Raw genomic sequence first — 15,305 nt, 5'->3', positions numbered from 1 at the left:
GTCCGATAAACACAAGTTATTCTTTCCTCTCGTTCCCTCATTTGTGAGAGACGTCTGCAATCAAGTGTTTCTAAAAATACCGTCGTCCCCGCCGACCTTCTTTAGATGTGAAATTGCACAGGTCCTGGATCAGTTTGTAGTGGCTACATCCCTCTTGCTCATGTGACATGAAAACTGATCCAGGGTGAGCTGGGCCCGCCCGCTCCCGTGAGTGCGCTCCTGGCAACCCCGTTGACATGTCGCCATGGCAATCGTGCACCACTGGGATTTCCTCGGTTTCTTGTCTGTTTTTCAGTCTTGTCTACCAGCGAGCTAAACAGCCACACTGTCATCTAGCTTGTTATTATTTGGTAGTACATTGCTGAGAGTTGAACTTTAATGAAAGAAGATGTCGGAAATATTGTGCAGGTGGCTGAATCAGGAGCTCCGGCTGTCAAAAGCTGTTGGTAAGTGTGGCTGAAGTTACAGGCGGTGTAGCTACCCCCGGGCTAAGTTATGGCAACGTTAAGGCTAACGCAGTGGGTCGTTTAACGCTAACGGTGACTGCAATTTAAGAGCTATTTTAGAAGCTACATATCAAAGTTATTAAACAATTTATAACTTATGAACAAATGCAGTGCATATTGATTGGTAGGGTAGGAGATGTTATCACCAACGTTGTTCTAAACTAAAAAAAATGGGCCCAGAGTGTCAAGTTAGCAATCTTAAATTGTCCAGTCAGGTAACAGGTACTCAAACTAATTATGTTGAATTTTTTTGATGGTCTACTGTAAGGGTTGCAATTTTTTAAAAGTTCTAAACAACATGAAAAAAATATCACATGTTGAAAATGTTGTCACTGTTTGCCTAAATTATTGCATGTTCCATTTTCACAGAACCAAAGACCTTTGCCAAGGATTTCTCTAGTGGCTACCTAATTGGAGAAGTTCTGCATAAATATCAGTTGCAGAACGATTTCAGTATGTTTATGAAGAAAGAGTAAGTTGCCATCTTTCTCTGTGCTTTCTCAAGCTGTCTATCCGTGTGCCTTTGCTTTGTGTTGCTTAAAAATAGATGACTTCTGCTTAATTCTCCGACTCATTTAAAGTGTTCATAATTATTGAAGTCAATCACACCTTTTTTCATAGCACCTCCATCTCCAAACTGAATAATTTTACCCGCCTTGAGCCTACTCTCCAGTTACTGGGGATCTCCTTCGACATTAACACAGTCCAGGACCTCATGCAGGAGAAGCAGGGTGTTGCCACACGCCTCCTGTATCAACTCTACATGTCACTTGAAAATAAGAAGAGAGCAGAAATCAGCGGGACAGTGATGGAAATCATGCAGCCAGCAGCCAATGCAGGCCTGCACAAAAAAGAGCATGACATCTACTCTGATGTAAGAGGGGCTCTATAGATGTGCTGTATGTGTGGTACATGCATGTGGTTAGGGGACAACAGCATGTTTTGAGCCATACATTTGTTTTTGAGATAAGTAGCTCTGTAGCAATACTGAAACAATGTATGATGAAGACTGGGAACACTGACTGCCCTCAATCTTTCAATATTTTATATGTCTTAACACATTATTAGTTTAATCTAATCGATATCTAAACATCAATATCAACAAAATTGTATTTTCAAGTATTTCTTTTTATATAGCGACTTCATCAGGTGGTGAAACGTGATGCAGAGCTGAAGCTGCAGAAGATTTCTCAGCACTATGAGGAGAAATGCCAGCAATTGAAAGACAGGTCTGTCATGAGCCACCCCAGCCAGCTAATAACACAACTCAAATTCCAGGATGAGAAGAGAATAAAGAATATTGAGAAGGTACTGGAGATAATGGAAAGTACAGTATTGTTATACTTTACCCCTGTATTTAACATAAATTTATGGTCAAAATGTATGACTTTAACATTAACTAAATTTTTATCAGTCTCAGTTTTTGCAGTGTTTTGGTGTTGGATATACTATATTATAAATGATAATGATAACATAGCTATGGTACTTTATGAAAACCCACACTTAAACCCCAATGTCTTGATGATGGAATACATGAAAACTCATGCTACTGTCAATGGTGAACATGGGGAACTGTGTATGTTGCAGCTGCATATGTATCGTCAGAAGTACAATGGCATCATGCCTTGTAACCAGGCCACTATTGTCCAGGTGCCGAAGCCACCACCATACACGTCACAGCTCAACCTGAGGAAGAGACAACAACAGCAGCAACGCAGAAAACAACAAGCACAGGTGTGATTCAGATTAAATAAAGTGATAATTTACTGATCCGCAGAGGGCATAGAAAGGTGGAGTTTGTAGCGGCTAGGGCTTGCTGACGATGGGCATTAAGTCTAGATAGACCCTTCAAAAACTCACATTGGTCATCAGAATCTGTTGAAAACATTATGAAAAAATCCTTTACTCAATTTCAGAAATCCAGGCCCAAGAACATTGTGTTTGTTGTTAAGTTCACCACATGTTCCCAGCTCCTCTGAAAACCAAAAGCTTGTTATTGTTTAACAGCTTTCATTGTTTACAGAGGGGATGTTGTTTCTAATTCTCTTTCACTGACAAGGTTTTCCTTGGTATTTTCCAGATTAGGAACGTCACATTTGGAACACAAATCCAAATTGAAAACAAAGGAGCCTGTCTTTCTGATATTAATTAATTAATCTCTGTCCATTTTGTCCATGCAGGTGGTCCAGACTGAAATAGCCCAGTTTGAGACAAACAGGAGGAAACTGATTACCTCTGGTTTTCCTTCCTCTTCAAGGTGAGAAAAATAGAAACTTTCACTAAACTAATATTGTATTTATGTTGTAATTATGATGCAATGTATGTTGTATTTGTTAGTTTAAATGTTTGTATTGATGGACTATTATAGAGGTAGAGACGCTCATATAATTTGACAATGGCTTCATATTTGATATTAACCATTTCAATTGTAGTGGTGAGCCCATCCCTGGAGATTTTCCCTTTGGAGGCAGCAGCCAAGGCTGTGAGGCCTCTGGAAGTGGAACAAAGCTGATATTACAATCCAGTAGCAAGTATATACAGGAGATCCGCCAGAGGCTGGAGGAGAATGCTGTTGCTCGTGAGCAGAGAGAAAAAAGACGAGACAGATTCCTGGTGGAGCAGCTCAAGGCCCATGAAGCCCAAGAGGTGAAACTGCTCCTCTCCTCTTGCTGAGAAATCTTAATATAGCTAATGTTAATGGTGTGAATGTGAGAATTATTCAGTACAGTACATTTTCTTTTTCTAGTCATTCAGATGTAGTCATTCATCTATTTGTTTTTGTAGAATCTGTATGAATGAATACATTTTAAATAAACCTTACATACCCTATTGTCAGTCAACTGATCAGCCACCCCCGCCTCACCTTGCAGGAGGCACGGCGAGAGGAGCAGCTGGTGAAACGGCTGACACGTCAGACTCAGCAAGAGCAGCGTTTGGCATCTCAGCTCCTGCAGATACGTATGCAAAAAGAGGTGATCCGGGAGAACCGCCTGTTCAGAGAACGGCAGTACCAGCAGCGGAGAGAGAGGGACTTCCAGGAGGCTCTGGAGAGGGAGGCGGTGAGATAGGATGACTAAAGAAGAATAACCCTCTCTATTGTCACTTTGTATTAAGGTGTATCAGTGATAATCTGAGTGTCATAGTGAGGGAGAGGAAAGGGTGGATTTTGTTAGTTTGTGTCATATCAAAAGGGTATTTGTATTATGAAGAGGAAGAGAGAGAGACTTTACAGGGACAGATGAATGGTGTAAATCACATTAACAACTATATGTTTATCTGTAAAGTCCTTCCACTGATCACACTTTTATAACTGATTAAATTGAAAAGACAGCAGAGATACTTGAATAAATGCCCTACAAAGGATGACAGCTGTGGTCCAGAATGGTTTCAGTGTTAAATATGTAGTATGTTGTAGTATGGTGTGGTCATGGTTCAGTGGCATTATTAACAGAATGGAGATGATTTAGGGAGAAAACCATGTGATTAAATGTACATATGTATAAAAGCTTTAATGGGGTATTATTGATGTTGTGTCTATTGGCAAATTATTAAGATGACTGAACTGTTACCTGCTGTATAACATCAGGTATACAGTAGGTAGGAATGATTAAAATCTTTATTTTTTTTCTGTGACCTTCAATATCAGTACTCTACCAATTACAAAAAATAAATTACAAAAATGTCCGATGTAACATCTTTCATATTTCTTAATTACTTAAAAACAGTGGTGATTAGCAGAAAGTTTTATGTCATGCTTTCTCCACTCATTTCGTCTTTCTGACTGGGGCCTGGTGTAGGCTTTGGCTCAGCAGGCTAAGTTGGACCACGCTGAAGAGATCAAAAAGGAGCTTGAGTTCTTTAACAGGATCGCTGCAGAGCGAGCTCAGAGCAGATACAAGAAGCACTTTAACAGCTGCGAGGAAATTGTGGAGCAGATTGTGGACTTGGCCACCAAGGTTGGAGAATATCGACTGCTCACTGCCAAGTACGTAACACAATTTTTGGATGATGCAATAGACCACTTCATGATCTGGGGGATGGGTCTGAGGGAGTAATAGTCCTTTACTGTGTCTGCAAATTTAATTAACTTATCTATGCTTCACATTCAAGCACAAAACATATTATTACATCATAAAAGTTTTTTAAATCATCAGAATGAAAATATACAGGAGTTACAAAAGGAAATATGGTTAGATATTCCATTTAAGTATTGGTTTATTTCTTTCTCTCATCATTCCTTCCTTCTTTCTTTCTCTGGGAAAAGGAATTTCAGTGTAGTATTGACTAAGTGAGATCTTTTGTTGTATTAACGTTTAAAAAGTACAGGCATTACAGTGCAGTGCTAATTTAGATGCGAGTCAAAAATCTCTGAAATAATTGCCAGTGATGGAAACATTTTTGTACAACTGAGCAGTGGTCAAACTAAATCAGAAGATGTCAACATCCTGTCTGCTTCTTTGCATGATCACATACATCATCTCCACAGATATGCACTATCCACACAACCCTGCTCAATAGTCACTTTGTGTGTGTGTGTGTGTGTGTGTGTGTGTGTGTGTGTGTGTGTATGAATCCTCCCACCCTAGGTTTTAGATATCTACTACATCAGATCTTCTGCTCTTAGATTAACCATTTCTTTAACACAACATTAACACAATTAGGTTTCATCATGCTCAATTTGATTTTGAATACATTTGGTGGACATTAATAAGTACTGCAAAGTCCAGTTATCTGTGTGGTATGCAGTAAAGTAAGTAATTCAAACAAGTCAAACCATTTTCAGATGTGTGATCCAGATTTCATTTTAACATTTTTTCATTTATTAAATCTGGCTTTGCCTCATGTCATCTTTCTGCTGTCCAGTCTGATTCCAGAGAAGCTGATGAGAGAGTGGAAGGAATTGCTGTTTAGGGGTCTCCCTCTATATGAGCCAATAAAGGGCCAGCAGCCTGGGTTTGAGTTCTCCACCCCACTAGATCCTGTAGACCTTAAGAGGCAGGAAATACTCAACAACCAGGACTATGATGAATACACTGTGAGTTTAAAACATGAGTGCAGTGTGTTTCTAAATTATATTTGTACATGTGTGTTTGCCTGCACACTTGCATGTAGCTTGTCTTGTCTTAGCTAAACATGTTATGTTTGTCAGAACATGGTAGGTGAGTGGGCATGGCCAGAGGAAGCAGGGGAGGCCAAATTACCCCCCGCCACCAACAACATTCTTGGACATGTTGTCCTGCGACTGAGAAACATTGTTAATCCACCCATCATGGAACCGTCCGCACCTTCATTTCCTCACTTTACCCTCAAAGCCTGTGTCCTGGGCAAGTTTTGCTCTGGCAAGACCACCTGCCTGGCCAAGATTGCTGAAGGCATGCACTCTGAATAAAGATATAATCATGCATGTCACACCACTTAATTAAGTCTTTACGGAAACAATATATTAACAAATGGATGTGGAATAAGATCATATGACCTAGTTGTTGCTAAGTATGTGTGTTATTTTCTGCTTTAGCCCATGGCATCAGTGTCTTATCAGCTGACACACTGATTGAGGAGGCGCTGAATGCTTACTATAATGGAGAGAAGGTAAATCAGTATTGTAACACTTCACTAGTAGCCCTTCTCAGTGAATCTAGTCTCATAATTTTGCATTGAAAAGATTTTTCAGAACCATAAAATCTCACCAGTCTTTCCTGCCTGTGCCAAAAATGTATAAACCTGTGAACACATGGCTTAAAAAGTTCTCAATGATCCTAAACATTTCACTTTTTTTGGACAAAATGTACAGGTCACAGAGCAGCAGGGAGACAATGAGCAACTGCTCATATCCTCCACATCACTGAAATCTGGTGGGTTGCTGAAGCCAGAATGTTTCTAAGCTATGCTATTTTATATTAAAGTGTGTTTATTTGTTTGTAATAAAAGTTTACTGCATATTAAGTATTTGACACAGTTGCTTGTTTGATGTGATATGAATAACTCATCTTTTTTTTTTATTTTTTAGACCTTGATACTCAAGATGAAAATAGTGACAGTGACGAAAGAGTAAGAATTATTTATGTATATGTATTTTGCATTCTGGATTTTCTGACTTTTGATATTTTGTATTTACTTATACATAACATAACCTGCATTCAATTTATATAACCAACCAACCACCAACCATTAACCAAACTGATAAAAATTTGCTTACCTCTCTGATAAAATAATTACTTTTTTCCTGCTTATAAATCCCTTATCCAGCTGTCTACCTGGGCCTTGCTGGGAGCAGCTGCAGAAAAAGAGCTGAGAAAAGGCAACGCCATCCCTAATGAGCTCTTAGTAAACATCGTAGTAGAGGCTATCAGGTAATAATCTGTATTGCAATAACATGTTTTATAAAGGATATAGACTTAATTGCCTTATCTCAGTTTTACCAAATGCAATTCATTTCACATAGTCAATATTTCAGAGAATTCTCAACGGTAAAATCTTACTTTTATACAGTGTGGACAAAATAAAGAACAATCCCACGAGCACTCTCAAGAGGAGGAAATATTTGTTGTGTTCTTACTAGGCGGGTTCCAGCTCAGTCAGGTTGGATCCTGGATGGTTTTCCAGTGGACATTACCCAGGCCCACCTAATAGAGAAAGCTCTGGGTGGGTCTGTAGATGTAGGAAATGAGGCTGAGAGCAGCAGCGCGAACCTTGCTGCTGATCCTGATCCACCCAAACCTCTGCCGCCCCCACGTCCTGTATTGGATCTGGCTCTGCTGCTGGATATCCCTGATGAGACTGTCATGAAACGTGCATTCAGTCACACTGGTGGGAGCTTAATGCTATGTATCTGCGTGCACCTGAACCTTGTCAGATGCTTTGCATATGTAAATATACAAAAGCAAATGTGAACTGTATGTTTGTGTTTTTTTGTGGCTCTCCTGCTCCCAAACCTGGTGCAGATGCAGATACTACTGTGGATTCAACCTTCGATCCCACGGACAAAAAATTATTTATGGCACAGATTCCACACAGGTAAAAAATAAGAAAGAAATGGCAAATTAAAACATTACTTCTGCTGCCTAACTACTATATGTGTCTAATATCTAACCCCCACCACCACCATTACCACCCTAGGATCACAGCTTTTCAGGACACCTGGCCAAAACTTGAGAAATGGTACGGTGAGAGGCAAAACATTTTGGTCTGTGTTGATGCCAGTGTAGTAGAGGAGGACCTTTACAAGAGGGTGGAGTCTGTCCTGCAGCAAGTTTTGATGCAAACACAGGAAGGTAACTAGTTGTCATTTTAGTATTAAGTGAATATTCACTCAAATTCTTGGTGTTCTCACAATTCTATTCAGAATATTTTTTTTTTCATTGTACCATGACATAAGTTAAAAAATAAACTAAGGTGGTGATGATTTGATTCTCACTTTTTCTACAGTATATGATGTATAGTAGATAATGTCTTCCCTGAAAGAAACCCAATATTTACTTAAAATATTTTGATATATTCCCTCATCAGCTCTTGCCACTCCTCCCCTTGAAGATGTGTTGGACAGTGGGAAAGTTCCAGACTCCTCCTTGCTATCTATTTCTCCTCCTGTAGACCAACCTCCAGCCCTCACAGATGAAACCCCAGGCCCCACAGAGTCCGATTCAAGACCAAACCAGGAAAAAGACCAAAGTGTGAACTCACTTTCCAAATCCAACACTAACTCCCCCAGAGGTGATTTGAACAGTAGTCTGTGAATTACACATTATCATTACTATTTCTTTTCACAAAAGAAACTTAGCTTCAAAGAGAGGGAGTTATAAATTATATTTACTGAACATAAACATTGTATTTTTTTTTTAAATATGATATTACGATAATTCATAAATGTTTGATAGATGTAATTAGTTTTACTTTGTTATAGTGATAATTTATGTGCTTTTGGCTGATCTACAGGGCACTCTAGGAAGGCATCAACTGCCTCAGTGACCAATGAGGACTCTCCGGAGGTCTCCAAGAACCCTCCTGAATCTGCCTCTCCCTGCCCAGGTTCATCCAGCTGGGTCTATGTGGATGAACCTCTTCCTCCAGTAGGGCATCGCTCCTAATCTCTTTCTTCCCTGAAGAATCTGGTTTTGTACAGTATGATATGACATTCATTCCAATGCCCTCTGGTTCTTTCTCTTCCCCTCTCCATCTTTGTCTCTAGGAGATCTCAGAGTACTTGTGCCCACACTGGGACACAGTGTGTGATTCTTATGTGAACAACATAAAGACAGTGATGCAGCAGCTGCGCTCACAAAGCACAGTTATTAGGCATCACATATTCAACATCAGGTATTCTGCCAGGCCCTTGGAGTACAGATAAGCACATAACAAAGCATTTGCATGTCGAGCAACTTTATGTGACTGTTTATTAATGACATTCTTATTTTTTGGCCACAATAGGATATGACCCAAATGTTCATACTTTCTCAGAAAATATTCTACAAATGAAGTAGAATTTATATTAGTAGAAAAAAATAATAATCTGTGATGAATATTACATTAATTACTTTGTAAGTATTACCCTATTCCCTGTATCTGTAGAGAGGAGTTCAAGCATTACCTGGGGCGTCCCGACTTGAAGCAGGAGTTAGTGTCTCAGTGGCAGAAAGACTTCAACAGCATACCTGATGATATGAGAGAAGATGAGGATACCAAAGCAGAGCTCCATCTGAGGCTTGATGTAAGAACAATTTATAATAAAATACAATACAAATATTATTAAACTGATTGTGTAAATTATCTGAAAACCTGCTCAAAAATGAAAATATAAAATACGTGGAGATGTTCTGATATATGCATAGGAGTTGCATGAACGTTTGTGGGACATCAGTGACAAGCGTAAAGAGCAGGACGAGCAAGAGAGAACTTCTCTGATGTGTGACGGTTGGCTGGAGGACCACACTGCCGTCCTTGTCAACCACCACTCCACACTCATGCAGGTAACAGTTTGTGAGTAACTGAAAGTTACTAAATTGAGATTTAGTTTTTCGCAAAACTATAATCTTGGATTGTTTGTGTTGTATAGGTGGAGTTGCACCGTTTCCAGGAGACCCTCTGTTTTCTCAGGGTCTACTATTTGAGCATGTACAGACAGGTGCTGCCTGAGCCACCCTCCAACTTTGTCTGTATCCCTCTACTGGACATATCAGGAATTAAGGCGAGAGGCGAGAGGCAAGAAACACACTTAATAGCGACCTAACAATGTTCATAAAAAGTTAAAGGGTAAAGAGTGGAGAAAGTGAAAAATTTATTTTTTCAACCATTACTGAGGCAGCTGAAAAAAATATGTGTAGTCTGATGGATGACAGAGAGGAAAGGAGCAAACTGAAATTGTAAGGGAAAAGCACCATCGCAGTGTTTCCTCCAAGTTTTCTGCTGTCTGTTTGATACATGAAATGGATGTTGTCATTTCCTCATGATCTAAATGTTGCCAAGCACAATTACATACACACATGAACAATTTCCTCCTCTTCTCCAGACGTCCTGACTCCTCAGGGGGGGTTTCCAAGACAAAAGGCCAGGGCCAGACAGAACCTGTTAAGGTCGTTTCTGTATCTCTTTATGTATCTTTCATTCACTTAGATTTTTTAGAGTCTGTAACTGATTTTGTTATTTTAGAATCTACTAATATCTACTCATAAAGGACGCTGATCACCAGGTTGGGCTTTGCCATGTTGCCCGTTACCTGGCAAAGCCCAACCTTACAAGACAGTTCTATTTGTTCTATGAAATAAATTATTTGTTGTTTTAGATGTGTTTCTGAAGTTGTACCTCAAACAATCGAATGGTATATTCCGATATACAATTTATAGTAAGATTGACCCTTTTCATTGTTTACTGTAGTCACCCCACGAGAAACTCATCTCTGACTACGAGGAGGCACTCAGAGCCATCAGCAAATTGGTAAAGCTCTATGTGTGAGAGTTTCCATAGCATTTTATGGAGGTATAAATATATAAATATATATATCCTGACGTGTATGGGTCATACATATGTGTAGGTGAAGGCAGAAGCCCACCTGGGGGAGACAAAAGAGCAGAAGGAGAGGCCACAAGAGAAGGAGAAGGAGAGGACCACTGCAAGTTCAAGCAAAACGAAAAAAGAAAAGCAATCAGCAAAAAAACAGAAAGGCATGTCTTAGTATTATGAAAACAATGGAGAGGTTCCCTCTAACATATGTTGTATGTTTCTGTAGATCTTCTAGATCATTATCATCTCGCTCGCTCCTCCAGGTCCACCGTCTCCACCTCCCGCACCAAGCCCTGCACCAGCTGATGACAAAAACTTGGAGAAGACTCATGATCAAGAAGTCAGAAACAAAATACATAAAGAATATGCAGCTGCACTTGTTCATGAAGGTATGCACACACACACACATTAAGAGATCCAGTCATTCCTTTATATCAAACTGTTTTAATCTGTCATATTAACACACATGCATGTGTGACTGTTTTGATGCGTGCATTTGCAATTTTGCATGGTCAATATGCTTGTAAAGCTGTGTTCCTCTGTGAGTGTGCATATGTGTGTTTTTCAGAGAATGCAGCAAAGGTGCGCATTGCGCTGGTGAAAGGTCATGGTCTGGTGATGGTGCAAAGCCTGCAAAGCAGAGCAGAACAGACCTTTAGTGACGTGGAGAAGTGGTTAGAAGCACATTATCTAGCAGAAATGAAGAGGTATGGTACAGCAAGAGTGTTGGTTCACATGTGGTATGGTGGTGTGGGCCATGTGTGGTTATAGAGGGACATGAATGTGAATAAAGTAGCAATAATGTTACACTGCACTGTGCTCTCTGATTTATTAGTGTTGTTGTTTTTGATTAGTGTGTAATAAATGTTATCTTTATTTTATCGCTATGACCTTTACCTGACTCTTTGAAGTCATAATGCTATACAGGGTTTTTGTGTATGTGTGTAAGCCCCCAGAATTGAATTGCTGTACTAGTGTGTTACTGTTTGTGTATGACAGAAGTTGTTCTATACTAGAGAATACAAATATACGCACTGCTTGTGAAAAATTGTAGGTTTTAATTTTTAATTTTCTAACACATTCAAGCCTGGTCATTAATTATACATGGAGACATTTGTGACATTTTATCTTTGTCTGTCTACTTTTCTCTAGTATTGACCAATTATCAGAAGTGGTTCGCCACCACATAGAGGCTGGTGCTAAGCTGCAGAATGAACTGGTGTTGGTAAGTAGTCACTTTATAATTGTATTGATTTTTTTTTAAGTTAAAATGGGCTGCAGTCTCCTTTACCTCACTCTTCCCATTTTATTCTCCTCTCCAGGAATTAACTGAGTTTTATCTGAATGGAGACTGCCATATGGTAGCTACCCAGACTCCCCCTGCCCATCCACCCCCTCTGGAAAAACCCACACAATCCACCCCAACCATCACTCAGCTAGAGTCACTATACCAATATCTATGCAACGTTGCTCCTTCAGGTGCATTCAGGAGAGACAAGCTGTGATGTGATTGGGTCTAGTAACTCTGCTATCTAGCTATTCATTCATCCATTAATCATTCTTCCTTCCTTTCTGGCTTTCAGGCCTCATGCCCAGTTCTGATTTCTTCGGCTTGCTGAGGGATATCACCTCTGTTAACATGGGCAGAAACATGTTGCCTGAGCCCTGGGTCAACAAGAATGAAACACAGGTACTCTTCAAAGTATTCCAGACACTCAAAACACAAGTCTTTTTTCTTCACCTTATAGCACCAAATAATAGCTTCTAGCCACTAGATAGACATTTTATGAACAATCAATTGACAAAAAGGTTTTAAAACCAAATAACTAAATAATCACACAGTGCTCTTCTGACTACAACCCAGTGCAAAGAGAACAAAGGAGGACACAAACGTTCCGTCACCATACTTTCAGTTACTCACACAGTCTAAACAGCCAAATAAAAGACACATTACATAGCTTACAGAATCATTGTCCTTTGCTCTCCTGTCCTCAGTTGATGGAGATTGTGTCTCTGCTAATGGACAACTATGAGCTTATAGACTGGCGTCATTTTCTGCTCAGTGCTGCCCTGCCATGGCCATTTCCCTCCTTAACACAGCTGCTGGCCGTGCTCCGACGTTTCAAGGCAGCAGATACTGGCAATACCGGCTATATCAACATGGAACAGTACCTACAGGTTAGTCTCTACGTACACACTAATTCAGTTTGTAGAGATTTGTACAGATTCAGATTCTCTGGTCAGACGTTGGAACTATGTTTTATATCACAATTAGTCGTTCATACCCATTCATGGCCCCTCTTTGCTCTTGTGGCATTACTGCGTACTGAGACACTTATTTCAAGCAGACCTGGGTTCAAGACAATACATGTAATTTATGTTGTATACTTTATTTTCTTTATCTGTAAAGTGAAAACTGAAGCTCCCTGAACATAAAAAAAAAATGTTTAAGTTACTCTTCTTGCCTCCTTTCTCACCAGACAGAGTTGTGGTTTTCCAGTGACAGCATCCAGTCTGTCCCTGAGGACCCCTGTGAGCCTCTACCTTATGACCGACTGGCTAACCTACGCAAGGTAACTACCTGCGATGACTGATTCAAACTTTTATTATTCCTTAAATGGGAAACTTAAATGGCCATGGGACATAAACAATAGAAAAGACACAAAAAGAATGAACAAAGACAAAACAGTAATGAAAGAACATACATGTACAATAGAGCATTACCAGACTTTTTAAACTATTACTATAAGAAAAGGCCTACAGCAAGTCTCTCAGTGATTATTGTAAACAGAAATTAACCTAAAACACAAACTTATAGAAGATACAGTCATCACAGTACCATCCATTTTGTTCTAAACCTTAAAGGGATCAAATCTCAAAGTATGTTTACTGTACATCCAAATGAACAACACTGCAAATAATAAATAAAATGAATTACAGTAATACTGGTCTCTGTTCTCCTGCCTCAGTTCTTTTTCCAGTTGTTTGCGAACCACTCTGTCTCTCCCCCTCAACTGGACTATGTGTCCATGCTTCAGTACTTTGCAGCCGACCCCAACCCCAGACAGGGCTTCATCAGAGCACTGAGTGTAGTGCTGGGACAACATCTTAAGCACTCCCCACTGATCCACCTTGTCAGGGTGAGTAAATCAATGTACAAAGAAACGTGAACGAAATTTCTACTTGAAATTTGTTGAAAAATCACTATATCACTTCTGTCACAATGTCAGGAATTATAACAGAAACCATTATTTTCAGTAATGCCAGCAGTGATTTTGTCTCCAGTGGAATAAAACATGCAAGTGTTAACATTTCTCTTTGGTACGAACTGTTTCACATCACCAGAACAATATCACCATGTGTTTGTGTACATGCAGTCTATGCCCAGTATAGAAGAGGCTACAGAGCTCAGCTCCTCAGAGCTCAGTGGAGAGTGCAAGGCAGAGGAGCCTCTGTGTGCATCAAGTGGTTCATTGGTGGAGCAGGAAGTGTCCATCCCTGCTCTCCTTGCGGTCACCTGCCACAAAATCACGAAGATGAAAGACGGCGGCCCCCTTCCTCCAGGCTGCCTGAGTCAGGAGGAGCACACTGAGGTATAGCTCTATTAATGTTCAAACTGGGCTTTTTAGGAAGTATATAAATGAAAAGTTAAATTAATTGCGGAAAGACGTGGTAGAAGAGGAAATGTAGTAAAAGATGTTTTAATTTTCATTTCAGATGATTTTCCCTCAGAAAGGTTTTCAACTAATAGAGGTGATTAGTGAATCTTTATGGATATGTATGAGATTCACAATTAAAGAGGTTAACTACCTGACCTGGCATTTTGAGTGTCAGGAGGAACTCATGAGGGTTTTTTGAATGAATTTAGGGGAGAGTACACACCCTCAATTACATTAAATTAGGCTACACCTTTTTTCCATGATGGGGATAAAATAAACCAGGCCAAGCCCAAGCCAAGCAGTAAATAGTTTTAATTTACTGATTCTGTGGGTTGCATGATAGGTCAGGCTAAGGTGTCTCAGCTTAAAATGAATTTTCTAAACGTAATTATTAATCATATTTTTCAATTAAACTCTTTCCTTGTGGTAATTCTGTTCTCTGCTGCCCTCTAGCACCTGGTGCATGTTTTCAGAGAGCTGGGCTTCAAGCCTGAGCACAGTGTCCCCTTCTCCATTCTGTCTCAGCATCCTTTCATCCAGGGCCTGATGGAGACCTCAACACAGCACCAGCTTGTAGTAAGTCTCTATCTGTTTATCATGTGTTTGTTACTTGTTCTACTACTACACCATCTGTTAGATGAGAATCCAAAATAGCACACCGCTTGTTGTCTGCTGTTTTTATCAGTGACACCTATGCATCACCCAGACTTTCCACCATTGTGTGCTTTTATATTCTCATTGCCTATTTTTTTAACTGACAAACCTACATGAGGATTCATCATCATTTTTCATCTCTCTCTCCCTCCCCAACCTTTCTTTCTTCTTTTTAACATTTATCTCTCCAACAATTTCTCTCTCTGTCTCTCTCTCTCTCTCCTTTTGTCTCAGAACATTCATACAGTGCTACTGGCTAATCAGAGTGAAGGAGAGGCTAACAGCTCGGCAGTTTCCTAAAAGATGAGACATATACAGTACATATACACGCCACTGTCTGCATCATGACGAACTCTTTCACTTAGGAAATGAAAACAATGTTGCTTTGGCCATTTTCAACTATTCTCAGTACTTTTACATTTGAAATGTTTGCTGTCAGCTATCGCTTACTTCAGTATTGAATAAATGCATTTGCACACATAACTTGTTTCAG

General features: G+C 39.8%; 1 protein-coding gene across 1 annotated transcript; it reads left to right on the top strand.

Annotated features, from left to right (window-relative positions):
* Positions 1-198: 198 nt before the first annotated feature.
* spef2 (sperm flagellar 2) lies at positions 199-15,302 on the top strand. The gene is made up of 38 exons (XM_071483294.1): positions 199-446; positions 876-978; positions 1,128-1,380; positions 1,644-1,814; positions 2,094-2,240; positions 2,687-2,763; positions 2,939-3,152; positions 3,377-3,565; positions 4,304-4,491; positions 5,370-5,541; positions 5,656-5,878; positions 6,022-6,095; positions 6,298-6,358; positions 6,514-6,554; positions 6,753-6,856; positions 7,066-7,313; positions 7,448-7,520; positions 7,623-7,777; positions 8,013-8,216; positions 8,439-8,572; positions 8,692-8,819; positions 9,072-9,210; positions 9,332-9,469; positions 9,556-9,701; positions 10,009-10,072; positions 10,374-10,433; positions 10,531-10,660; positions 10,763-10,888; positions 11,068-11,206; positions 11,652-11,724; positions 11,822-11,978; positions 12,083-12,189; positions 12,495-12,677; positions 12,980-13,072; positions 13,469-13,639; positions 13,877-14,092; positions 14,612-14,734; positions 15,047-15,302. Exons 1-38 carry the CDS (start codon positions 389-391, stop codon positions 15,110-15,112), a joined length of 5,148 nt encoding a protein of 1,715 aa, XP_071339395.1. The 5' UTR covers positions 199-388; the 3' UTR covers positions 15,113-15,302.
* Positions 15,303-15,305: the final 3 nt, after the last annotated feature.

The sequence above is a fragment of the Trachinotus anak genome, unplaced genomic scaffold, assembly GCF_046630095.1.
Source record: "Trachinotus anak isolate AG129_WGS33_773 ecotype Australia unplaced genomic scaffold, CSIRO_AGI_Tana_v1 ptg000008l, whole genome shotgun sequence".
NCBI lineage: Eukaryota > Metazoa > Chordata > Actinopteri > Carangiformes > Carangidae > Trachinotus > Trachinotus anak.
The sequence above is the reverse complement of the archived record's forward strand: the minus strand, read 5'-3'. Positions and strand labels throughout refer to the sequence as shown.